The following is a 12,936-nucleotide window of genomic DNA, read 5'->3' as shown; positions in this document are numbered from 1 at the left end:
CAAGGGCAGATTTACTGCTTACCTCTCACACGTTAGCACTTCAGGGAAGCACGTCACCTTGAGGAAGGCTCGAGCCTGAAATCTGTCATCACTTGTTGTGGAATGTATCGTTGTGGAGGAACTGCAGTCCTCCTTGTCTCCCTGGCTAAGGGATCCCAGGCTGCCTGATGTAGATGTCTCCATTACCTGATTAGGCAGAACTGCCTGCTTTGGATTCTCATGCAAAGATGGATTGGACGAGCCATCTGCCAAAGGCTACAGTCAAAGAAAATTTACAAGGTTAATTAATACAACACAATCTGGAGATAAACATCTCATCAATTTTCAGTGTTTGCTTTCAAGCAAAAAATTAAACAACATACACAGTGAAAGTGTTTCCACATAAATTAACATTTGTCATCTTGACAGGTTTCTGCATTGCCTGGAAAAGCACTCTTCTGTTGAGGTTATCTGTTTGGGGCGTTCTTCCTGACTGAGGGGCAGATCCTTGTGGGATTTTTCTTGTGTCTCCTTGGACAGATACAACCTCCATTAATGTTAATGGGAAGAAAAGGTTTCTTGACTACAGTGAAAATTGACTGGACATCATGTAAAGCACTGCAGGTTTCAGGGGGAGATGAAAGCAGCTGATGCCTTACAGAATAAGCCTTGAGTCAATGGACTATAAACAAAGATCCCTATTAAGCAGATTGGCAGTAAATTTTCTTCCAGTACTTGATTCTGCAATTTACTTTGACACAGAACATTTGTTATTAATATTTACAAGTAGAGTCTAAAATCTTACCCTAAATTTCTGATTGATAGGATAGATGACTTTTGCCTTTAATGCAAATGCCGTGATGTTACTGTTCAGAGGAGACTCATTTTCCTGTATGGAAAAGAACAGAAAACTACTTTAAGGTTTGAGAATGGCAGTGGACCTGATGGTTGTTCACTATAAGTATTGTAAGCCGCCTTTGGTTATATAACCCAGAAATTCCAATTGATAACAGAACGCTTCTTGACTTTCAGCTTTGGCATGAGGAGTCTTCTCCTAGGACTCAATTCAGGTCAGAGTTTAAAACTCAGAAAAGAGAACTCTGTCATTAGCACTGCTTCAAAGTTTTTTCATGCCTGCAAGGGAAAATGAGCAATAGTTTATTCACAAGTTATTTTCATTTCCTTTCTTTTCCCTTTAAGCAGCAAGTAAAGATTTCACATGGGAGATTGAAATAATCTTAATAATAGAAAGTACTGAGAAATAAGCTCCACAGATAACATCATGGCTATAAATTCTGCCTTTCAATTTAAATAAAGAAACAATAGATTAAACAAAACTAGTCATTTTTCCAGGAAGAGCTTTTATAGTGCAACCCTCACCTATAATCTAGAGAAAATACCAATGTTCCTCCAAAGAACTTTTTATAGAGAATTCATTCTTTTCATACAATCTGCTATTTCACATAGTCTGATTTTGTGCTCCTCCTCTCTCCTATCCACTGCTTTATGCACTGGAACAATGGGATAATCAGCTTTGTTTTGTGAGGTTATGCATGGCCAATTAAAAGGTTGGTTGGCCGTATGTAACAAATAGAATAGTTAAACCCAAGCTTTAGGAGATTTCCTGTTCTAACCTTTTTCTTCTTTTTTTTTTTTTTTTTTTTTTTTTTTTTTTTTTTTTGTTTTTAACATGAAATGAAAGAATCTGATTTGTTAAAATAATTTTCTCTATATAGATTTTTCTAGGAAATATCAAATCACTAATAGAATCTAAAAATAGACATGGAAAGAGACATGCAAACCACGTCATTCATTAGACTTTTTTGTTGTTGCACCTTTTCATCTCGATTTCATTTATTTCCAGAAGTCATTTTTGGATTTACCGATAAAGTAAAAAGCTAGGGGTCAGCATGTAAAACATTTGCTCATACTAAGCAGCCCCACTGCTACATATTCAGGGATAGAACCCGACAGATCCATTGCTCTGAAATGGCCGGAAGCAAAGCAGCTCCAGTCCAAAGCCATAAAGCCATGTCACAGTATGCTAGAGCTAATACATCCTGCTTCTCAGCAGGCATGAGTAATACACAGTTATTATTAATACGGTAATTGTGGTATTATTGCAGTGTGGAAGGTCTCAGAATGAAAATATCTGTTTTTCTGAAGTGCTCTAACCTAACTAAAAGCATTTTTCCATCTATGCTTCTTCCTGAACTGTCAATCTGATGTCAGTAAAAGCCAAAGCCTCTGGGAATTGGAACAAATGAGTAGAAAAATATATGTATATAAAATATATAACTTCAGTAGTTTGGCAAATAGACAGGAGAAAGCCCTTTCAAATAACAAGGCTACTTCTTAATGTGTTATAAATGAGTTAGCTTGGGAAATTGATATAGTGGTGAAGGATAACCTTTTAAAGGCTGAGGTATCATTTCAAAAGGCTTGGCAATATTCATACATTTATATCATTGCATAATTTCTCTCGCAGGATTTACACTCCAAAAGAGAATCTATTCAGTGCTCACTAGTTATGCTGTACTTTAACTCAAGGAAAAGGACCAACCATAGTTTGTCACCATTCTTCATCAGAAAACTGAAATGAAGATTAATTGCCTGCCAGGATTCAAACCAACAGTAAAATGTTTACAATAATGTCCGTCTTCTCTTTGTCTTGGAACCAATCCTGATTACAAGCTCAGCACCAGGCTGTCTGGCTTTAACTGACACTTTCTGCATGTATTTAATTTATGCATAATAGAGTTAGTTGAACTGCACATTTTAAACATATTTCTACCCTCAACTTTTAGCTTCTTCAAGAGCAGTCAAATCAGCTTTGGGTGAAAGGCAAAGCTACATGGTAGGACTGGTTCTCATGATTATTTTGAGAGTATCACAAAAAAAAAAAAGAAAGAAAGAAAGAAAAAAAAAAAAGTTATTTGGATTTTTTAGTGAGTGGGTTAACCCTGTTCCTTCTCCCACATTTTCTCCAAATTATTTTTCTATTTGTCCTTGAATCCCAGCTTGACATCAATGGGTGTTTCACTACTTGTGGTCATCTGACCTCTGCACTCCATCTTCAGCTGGTACTTGATGAGTTTGCTATATGAGAAAGACATTAAAGATGCTGTTCTCAAATGTACAAAGTTTGGTTCATTTATTCTATGTCCCTCCATTAACCTATACAATCCAACTCAGATCTATACCCATACCCTAAGGAGGCACTAGGAAAAGGTATTTATTCCAGATTAGATCTGATGAGACAACTTTGTCACTGTCAAATTTTCTCTAATAAAACTTCTCCATAAAAGAATCCATTATCAACTACCAATTTCAGTACTGATTTCAGTACTTAAGTACTTCTTCCTATGTCAATAGTGAGAACTTTTTTCACCAACCTTTTGAAATCAAGGATGTTAAACCTTAAACTACAAGAAGCCCATGTCCAAAAAGAACTGAGGATCGTGACTGAAATGTCTAAAGAAGAAACTCAAATGAAGCAGAATTCATATGGGAAATGAATACCTGAAATGGTTGCATTCCTAAGAAGCCATCAATGCTCAATCTCCTTTCACTTTTCCTGAATGTTTTTTAAGGTCTCAATTCCAAACCACTGCAATCAAGACAGTTTGTACGAGGCCCTTAATGTGACGATTACTACATTCAAAAAAAATGGACATCCACCAAAAATAACATAGCTTTACCTCCAGCACCATCTCCTCTTCTGAAATATAGGGCTCTGCTTTACTTTTCGTGAGAGTGTGCTCTTTTTCATCACAGTTGAAGCTTTCCAGAAGTCTCTGGGAATCATCCTTCTGAAATTCCGAGAGAAAACAGGTAAAATGTAACACTGAGATCATACAGATTCACCTGGAAGATCTCTGACCGCAGCCTGGATACTCTCATGTCTCCATTCTGAAAATGTTTTCAGTATCAGTTGAAAATGATAATTTTGAAAAAATACAAAATGAAAATGAATGAAAAAAGAGTTTTATATACTCAAGAATCATTTTTTTTCTAAATTACTGAACATTATGAATTTGATTTGTCAGTCCGGAAGTAGAACTTTAACACCCAGATTTGTAGAAGGCTGTGAATGTGTCAAATCAATCCACCTGCTCTCAAAATGTCTTACTCCTATCAAGCTCACAGTCTTGGTTCAAACTCCTTACTTAAAGCAAGTTAACTAAAATTGTCTGTAATTGTTTGCAACAAGGAGAATGGTCAATATTTTTGCTCACCTGCCACGAGAAAAACTTCTTAAGTGAAGTTTTTTGTGTGGGAAAGTTCCTGTCAAGAAAAACTAAACTAGGATACAAAATGTTTACAACTTTCCTTCCCCAAAAGTGGCACACATCACTGGTCCTTACTTCCCTAACAAACACACACAGCTTCTGGTACAGACACAAGCTGTGAGGGCACAGAGTACTGCACACATGCTTCCCTGTACACTAGCATAGACCAAGAAATGACAACACGAGTCAATGCATCCAAACGCGGCAAGGAATCTTGTAGTGAAAGAAAAGATCTTGTGGAGAAGGGCAGCCACCCTACCCTGATGACTTTTTTTTTCTTTTACTTCTCTGGTTTTCGTTCAACTAACTGCTTACTGACATAGTATAATAATATGGTTGCAGCCACTATACACGTAACTGTCTTATAGAAAAATTCTCCTTGAATTGTTTAGTCACTTGGTATGTAAAGTAGTCCATTTTCCTGAGATAATTGCCTAGCCTTGGAATAGATTTCATTTCTTATGACTTGCCTCTGTCACCTCTCCGGAACATAGGTGCTCAATAATACGGGTCATGTTCTTGTGTTAAGTCTCCAAGACATGCTGAATTTAAGACGTTGTTTTCTAGAAATCAACTAATGACAAAAGAACAGCTACAAATCTACTTTCTTAATTTTATCATTTATTTGTCCTGAACCAAAGTTCACAAAATGTAGGTTGAGTGACTGACAGCTGTAGAATTAGCCACATTGTATTCACCATTGTCCATCACATCATAGCCATTCAGAATTTGCTTTTCTCATCTTTGCATTTTTGTATTGCATTTTATTTTTTCCAGGATACATTTTGTGTTTTTGTTTGTTTGTTGGTTTGGTTGGTTGTTTTGTGTTTTTTTTTTTTGCTATCATTTCTAAGCTCATGCCTTTCCTCACCATTTTCGTCCTTGTTGTTTTTGCAACTCCTCCTGAATAATATCTACAAATGAAACTGAAGTGCTACCAAGCTCCCCTTTTAAGAAGTTTAATAAAACTGAGTCTAACTGTAATTACTGTAATACTTCTTCAAGCTAATCTAATATCATAATGAGACAAGCTCCAACCCAAAGGGTCACAAGAGCCTCTAGGCAATGCCATTAAGTCTAACAGGAGAGTTTTATTGATAGAAATGCATTACAGTGCACTGTAACGTCTGAAGTTACCATGGTAAAGCTTTCTTAAAACTTTCCCAGTATGCACAGATCCTCACACCAATAAGGCACTTAACTGTATGCATTCAAGTCCCACAGATTCAGGCTGAATATATAGAAGTAATTAACTGGGGCTGAGTGACAAATGCTGGTGGCTTATTGCAGTGCCTACAGATGCTCTATACTCCAAGTACTTGCCCTGGTCCCACTGCACGTATAAATCAGATGCTTGGGAAGCAACACGGTAAAACAGGTAAAATATCCCTGCTTTTATTCTGGATACAGAAGGCTATAATAGAGTAACTACTATATTATACTTATAACAACATAGTATTTATGATATAGTAAGCATGTTACTATATTATAGTAACTATATAGTAACTAGTCAGAATACTACCACACTATAGTAGCAACTTTATAGTAACTATGATACAGTAAGAATAATAGTGCAGAACTGTTACACATGCAGTAGGCTGCTCCACAGAATAGGTGGGCCAGACAGTATGTGAAAGGAATGGGTACAGCTTAATGTCACCCTGTTTGCATTTGGGAAATTAGTCCCCTAGGATACAATCTGACCACCCTGCAATGTGTTCTGTATGTAGCAGCAGGCAGTTTATTTTTCTTTTGAAATAAACAACTCTTTTACAGCAGCAGCATTGATTTTAATGGCATTTAAGCACCTAAACGCATCTAAAGATCTGGGCCAGAGAGAACTGACAGCCTCTATTCCCTATTGACATAAGTGACATAAAGGATAAAATTGTACTTGGCTATATTTGAGTTAGTAGTGACAGTACAATAAAGATACCATCTATTAAGGCAGGGAAAATGAGCAATTGAATCAGAGAGGCTTGCACTCGCATAGGATGCATTGATCCAGCATTTGAAGTGAATCCGTTATTAGGCTAAAGCATGGCTTCAAACAGAGTTTCAAACTTCCCACTTAAAAGCAGTTGGGAGCAAGAGAATTTTTCTCTTCTGTCATACTCAGTGATCATCAACCCTAGCAGCCATACACGTGCAGAAGACCAGTTATAGCTGAAAAAAGGTTCAGTTAAAAATCAAGCTGAACCAGACACCCCGCTGAACACTGACAATGCTTTGCAGGGCTCTGAATTTCCCAGCTGTGCCAACCACTGCTGCACCCAAGTAACCCAACATGACCTGAGACCAAGTGTGATCCACAAAGGCAGCGGAAGTTGGTAACAATTCTCAGAAAATGTACCTGCCAGGTAGTGATTCTGCAGGTATGGGCTACCTCTGTTATTTTGTGGTCAAAACAAATGCTTTGTGTAATGATGAGGTATGAGCCTTACACCCTTGTCCTTAAAACAGTGAGCCAGGTATGTCATTAACAAAATCACATGCTTTAGAAAACCCTGATACTTTTGCATCGAGCAGAATGTCAAATATATTCTGCCTCCTGTGCGTCTCATATCTACGAGTGTAACCACAGTGAAAACTTATTGCTGTGGGTGAGTATTCATCCTCTCTGCTTGTGCTGTTCATTTTCCTGCTCTGGAAATCAAGTTGTTCCTCCTGCTGCAGAATGGAAACAAACAAGTGTTTATTTTCAAGTATCTCAGGAAGTTTCTGCAGATGGGGTTCATCTTCCACTGTCCCCAAAAAGCTGCACAGCCTTCTACACGAAGTGATGGCTGTGAGAGACAACTAGTGGGTCAGCTGAAGGTACTTTCAGGGATAAAGGCCAGGAGGGCACTATTCAGAACATATACATATGCCAAAAGCAGGGTGTTGCTGTTTCTTGGTTTTTTTTTTTTTTTTTTTTTTTTTTTGAGTCAACCCGTTTACATACCAAAAGCAGTGTTGTTGTGTTTTGTTTTGAGTCAACCCGTTTACTTTGGGGACGTTTTTAATAGAGTAAGCAGTAAAACCACTTTAAAGAGGGGTGTCGCGAGTTACCCCACCCGCCCACTGCCGATCCGGAGTTAATCCGACGCCGGACCGGGGCCCAGCGATGCTTCCCTCGTCGGGCCGGGCCAGCAGCACTGCGGGGCCCTTCCCAAAGTCTCTTGAAGTCCTTCCCCCTGTTGCTCCCGAGCCCCTCGGGTGCCCCCTTTCCCCGCCCGGCCTCCCCGTACCTCGCTCCGCCGGCTCGGCCCCATGGCGCAGCGGCAGAGCAGGGCGGCGGCGGCGGCGCCCAGCAGCAGCCCCAGCAGCACGGCGGGGGCCAGCAGGGCGGGCAGCACCCGCAGCGAGCCGGCCCAGAACTGCAGCCCCACCGCCCGCAAGCACGCCTCGACCCCCGCCATCGAGCCCCGGCTCGGCTCGGCCGGAGGGGAGGGAGAGAAAAGGGAGCTCCCCCCGCCCGTTCCCCCCGCCTATCGTGGGAGGAGACCGATGGCGGATGGCTGCGGCCCGGCCTGGCTGGGGGCAGAGGCGAGGGGGGCTCCGCGGAGCCTCTGTGTCCTCGCGGGGGGCTCGGCGGCTGCTGGCCGCCCTCCTCATGGCGTTGCTCCCCGCTCTGCCCCTCGGAGCGGCCGCCCGGCGCCCCCCGGCCGGCCCGCCCCGGGAGCCCTGCGGGAGGACGGCGGCTGGGGTAAGGCGGGGGCGCCGCGGGACGGAGCCCCTCCTCAGGGGGCTGCGGCGGGGGAAGGAGCCTCGGCGGAGGGCTCCGGGACCCTGGGTGCTGAGGGGTGCCTCGGCGTGGTGGCCCCAGGTGGTTTGGCAGCCCGGGGTGCAGCCGTCGTCGCAGGCTGATCCCATCTCTTTCGCCCCAGGAGGGCCCTGTGGTGCGAGAAGTTGTGGCTAAGCCTTGCCCTCCTGAGGCAAAGGGAGCTAATTTCCCTCGGAAGGCTCCCAGGTCCAACGTGGGGTGCTCTAGGAGGCATCCTCTGCAGCCAAAGCCATGCCAGGTACCCTTCTGTGGCCCTGCAGGCACCACGGACCGTGTGGTGGCGTTGACAATGGGAAAGCTTCCCATGAATGAGCATGATGGGGCCACTGCAAAACCCTACATGCTGACACTGTTTCTTTCTTCTTCCTGAGTGGATACATTTGATTTTGTTACCAAATAACAGCACTCTGGCTCACTGGTGTCAGCCTGCTATTAGGGATGCCATCAGTGGTTTAAGATAGTGCTCTTATTTTTATTTCTCTCTTTAGTTATCTATCTAGCAGTCTGTGCCAGCACAGTTTTCTTTTGACCATGTGAAGAGTACCAGAGAACATGTGGTGGGGGATGCAGGGAGTTACAAACTCCCTTACTTTGTGCTTTGATTACAAAAAACACTGATCAGCAGGAAATAGTAGTGTTGTTTTTTTTTTTCTTTTTTTTTTTTCTTTTTTCCCAAAACCTTACTTTTCTGCCAGAAAAATAAAGCAATGTAAAACTTGGGAAGATGTGTGCTGGCAATTTTACTGCATTAAATTAATTACTTTTGATGCTTAATGTCACTGCTGGCCTGTAGGGTTGGCACTGGTATTATGGATGCACTCTACAATAGACTGGAAGAAATATGTCAAATATTCAGCACAGAATAGTGAGGACAGAATGCCAGATAAGGCAGAAGAAAAAGTGAGGAGTGCTGTAGTGTCATTCATAGTTGATGCAAATGGCTATACAAACACCATAGTGTTGTTTTTTTTTGTGTGTGTGAGCTGTTGTAAAACCGCAGATGAATGACTGCCTGGTGTCTCTGGAAATCCTGAGTCATTTGTACATAAATTTCATAGGAAGCAGGATTAGCCAGCAAGCCACATTTTGTACACATCTTTATACATGCTTGAACCAGTATTTGTCTATTTCTGCTACAGGCTTATTTACGAAGAGACTGTTGGCATTTAATGCCCATGTCATGTAATGCAGAAGAGTCATATTTAGTATTTATGTTCATGAACAAAATTTATGTTAATACTTAACATAATAGGCTGTCCTCCTGTGTTTTCATTAGTGTTTTACACTAGTGTAAATCCACCCATTTAGTGTACTGGCACACATTATCTCTAAGAGTGCTCTAGAAATATCTATCCCTTCTAATGAGATTTCTATTGCTGTATATCCATATGTATATATGACAAATATGTCAGTGTATATATATATATATCGTCACCAGACAATTTTAAGTTTTCTAATGGAGTTTTCTGTTTTTTGTGATCTTGGGATGACTGGCTAGTCAAAACTCAGATTCATATTGATCATTTAACTAATGAGAGTAAATTAGTAATGGAACTAAAGATCGCTGGCATAATTTAGTTTGTATGCAGTAACTTCGTTACACAGGAAGAATGGTACAAATGGATATGTGAGAGATGCAAATAGCACCCAGTGAAGAGCTCAGTGCCCTGTGCCTCCCTGAGCTGCATCCCAGGGCTTCTCAGAGTTCTGTCCTTTCTTACTACTCCACAAGGGCTGCCTCCCAGCTAGCTATCAGCACATGTTTTCTACTTAAAACCCAGGGATCCTGGTGCATCCAAATTTATGAAATGTCTTGCATTTTCTGTTATGTTGATGGAAAGTGTCCTATCTGAAGTGAGAACTGCTTCTACACAAGGTTAACTAAAGTTACAGCTCTAGCAATAATCAAAATGATGAATTCCTCAAGCAGGTGAAGAATAAAATTGCCCATAACTCGCTCTACTATAACAGTAGTGTTGACATGAGTCAGAACTAACATTACTCACACACACTCAGCGGATGTAGAAGATAGCTGTTAATCAGCTGGTATTCGTAACTGTGTCTTTTCTTCCACAGGGAAACATTTTTATTAAATGAGAACTTGCTTGCGTGACTACTACATCCTGATCAAAACACTGGGCATTAAAATCATTAAAGGCACCAGTTTCTTTTACTGAAGTTTTAGAGCTGTGATTTCTGTAACAATCTTCATGGTTTGGGCACAGCCAGGAGTCTCATAAGCTACAGTTTTTAGCCTGGGGGCTCTTTGAATGGATCTGTGTAGACTTACTCATCCAATATGGACAAATTCCTGCTGACTCCTAGTGATGAGATTTTCCTGGGTCCTCAGTTCTGCATTTGGAAACGACAAGAAGAATTATTTTATAAGAATAAACTAATACTTCATAGCAAACACGTCTGCTCCACTGTTGTGCAAAGTCTCAGCCTGGTAATATCGAGTGTAAATACAGTCTGAGCCCCAAGTGTGTGTACCCATGCTAGGAGGCAGCAGTGCCTCATACTGCTTGACAAACTGCCTCTAGACCAGTGTTGTATTTCTTCTAGTAGTTAATTTGGGGAAACTCATGGCTTTGTGGAACAGGATTCTGTCTAATTGTAAAGCATAAATTCAGCTTAAAAAATTAATTAAGCAATATTTGTGATTTTTTTATTTTTTTTTTTATAATTGCTCTCTTCTCTGTTAACTCTAGGTTATTATAGATGATCTGTGGCTACAAAATGAGACTGAATGCCTGGGAATGGCAGGTATGCAATTGTTTTCTCTCTCTTTTCAGCCTGTGGGGCTCATCTCTACAGGGCGATGGGTGTGCAGGTGGGCAGGGGACTGAAGCCAATCCCAGGTTTTACCTCCACTCTGAGTTTGGAGGAAGGAAAGAGAGAAGAAGCAGTCTGGTTCTGGAGGCATCCCATCAAAATTAGTACCTGAGATCTTGTTCCAGTGTTCAAGTTCAAATAATAAGTTCAAATACTGTTTACAGTGGGTATCAAGTGTAGTAGTTACTGATCTCAAATACACAGCGCATCTTCAGCAGTTTTTGCCTAATCTGATTGAAAAAGGGTGGCCCTATACTTAGAGGAGTCACGTCTTAGAAGATCTGCATCAGAGGGCTGACTGCCAGACTTTGTCTACATTTGAAGAAATCACATAGTTTCTCGGAGACTCTGGTCTTCATGTTCTTTACATGGAGATAATAAACAGCGTTCTACTTCATTGAAATGTGGTAGAGATGAGTACGCTGAAAGGTTATGACATTCTCATATAGCATATTAAGAGGGGCAATGTAATATCTGTAATAGACCCTTCCCCCATGGCACAGGATGCCGTTCCCCAGGAGATGATTCCATAACATGCATTTGCCAAGAAATTACACGCTCTGAAGCAGTCATCCAGTGAGATGCCTCTAATTTCTTTGCCCTATGCCATGGCTAATTCAGAAATGAGTTTATTAATTTAAATATGAAAGCAAATAATTCAGATTTGCTTAGCTTCCTTGTTGTTTCTTTTTCTCCTGTATTTATACAACATAATCTTTGCTGCTCACATCTTCCTTTCTGATGGGTTGCAAATTAATAAGGTACTATCCACGGAGAAAGGAAATGCATGTGGTTTTATACTTCAGAAGAACCTAATGGTGTTAGACAAAGTGGCACAATTGAAGGATTTTGAGAGTATATTTTTGTGTTAGTGATTAATTATTTTTCCATTTTGTTAGTAGGTAAATATTCATGTTAAATGAAGAGCTGCTACAAATACTGAATTGTATGCTGGTTTTATGATGGAGAATTGTCCCACTCTTGTAAGCAAGTTCCTAGTGGCTTGCTTAATCAAGATACTTGAATGTTTATTCCTACTGAAGAAGTTCTCAGTGAAAGAAAAACTGCATAAAACATTTGTCATTGAAAATGGCAGTGTATTGAATTGAGATTGTTTGTAACAGCACACCAATCTTATAGTTTCTGCTGGAAGTTTTTTCAAGTTGTTTTTGGATAAAATGAAAAAAAAGCAGTTCCAGAATAGCCCTATGATTGGGGAATATAGTGGACTTTTAGAATTATGTTCTAGTCTGGCCTGACTTATCAAAACAAGGCATGAAAAGTAGAATTTTTTTTTGTGTCGTTTATGCCCATAGTTTCTTTGACTTTGTAACAAGGAAAGCTAATAGGTGCATTCAAAACTGGAATACAGTAAATTACTACCTTTGCTTGTTCATTGTTGCGTGTAATTGAATGGACTTTAAATTGGATCTTGTATCCTGGTTGGTTTTCAGGACAAGGCATAATTCAGAACAACAACAACAAAACCATAGTAAACAAGTATATTCAACTCTTCTTCCACCCTGAAATGAAGCAAGATAATTCAAAGCTTTACTGATAAATTCTGGGGAAAAGCAAATCAGACTGCAAATTTTGGACTTGAAATATGCAACCTGTGAGAGCAGGTTGCATATTAGCATGTTTTGTTAAATTGCTTTTTTCCTCCTAGAGTCAATTAATTTTTAATAGTTGACTTGACATTTCACAAACTTGTCGCAGTCTTCACTTTTCTATTGTATATTAACAGGTTAGGAGATACTGTAAAGGTATGGGTTAAGGACCTACTATGGGTTAAGAACCTACTGGAGTCTTTGCTGGAAACCTATTACAAGACCATTTAATTTTGTATCATCCTACTTAATTGCTGCACCTAATAATAATCTTAACTGCTATCAAGAACAAATAAGGCACTATAGTTCTTGCATGTTATACCTACCCTTTTAATAGTGGTCTACAGGTATTAATCAGCACCACTAACATGTTGAGGATGCAGCCTTTTTAGTCCTGTATGTAAGGCTGAACCTAACACTGAAGGTCCTTGTCATTACTCAAAACTAACATTTT

At 40.3% G+C, this 12,936-nt stretch overlaps 2 protein-coding genes across 6 annotated transcripts in view; one reads left to right on the top strand and one right to left on the bottom strand.

The window, feature by feature from the left end:
* EVC (EvC ciliary complex subunit 1) overlaps nucleotides 1–7,677 on the bottom strand; it is a 54,215-nt gene extending 46,538 nt beyond the window's left edge. Inside the window, exons 1-4 of one of the 2 annotated variants that reach the window (XM_032187000.1) lie at nucleotides 7,502–7,677; nucleotides 3,681–3,791; nucleotides 785–868; nucleotides 23–255 (exon numbers count right to left, since the gene is read on the bottom strand). In XM_032187000.1, coding sequence (XP_032042891.1) covers nucleotides 23–255; nucleotides 785–868; nucleotides 3,681–3,791; nucleotides 7,502–7,672 — 599 coding nt within the window. In that variant the 5' untranslated portion in view covers nucleotides 7,673–7,677. The remainder of the gene's footprint in view (nucleotides 1–22; nucleotides 256–784; nucleotides 869–3,680; nucleotides 3,792–7,501) is intronic. The other variant, XM_032187001.1, reaches the window with a different exon arrangement.
* Nucleotides 7,678–7,763: 86 nt separating this feature from the next.
* EVC2 (EvC ciliary complex subunit 2) overlaps nucleotides 7,764–12,936 on the top strand; it is a 71,083-nt gene continuing 65,910 nt past the window's right edge. For all 4 annotated transcript variants that reach the window (XM_032186860.1, XM_032186861.1, XM_032186859.1 and 1 more), the window contains exons 1-2: nucleotides 7,764–7,959; nucleotides 10,749–10,803. In XM_032186860.1, coding sequence (XP_032042751.1) covers nucleotides 7,768–7,959; nucleotides 10,749–10,803 — 247 coding nt within the window. In that variant the 5' untranslated portion in view covers nucleotides 7,764–7,767. The remainder of the gene's footprint in view (nucleotides 7,960–10,748; nucleotides 10,804–12,936) is intronic.

This window comes from Aythya fuligula, chromosome 4 (genome assembly GCF_009819795.1).
Source record: "Aythya fuligula isolate bAytFul2 chromosome 4, bAytFul2.pri, whole genome shotgun sequence".
Lineage (NCBI taxonomy): Eukaryota > Metazoa > Chordata > Aves > Anseriformes > Anatidae > Aythya > Aythya fuligula.
This window is presented reverse-complemented; position numbering and strand designations above follow the sequence as displayed.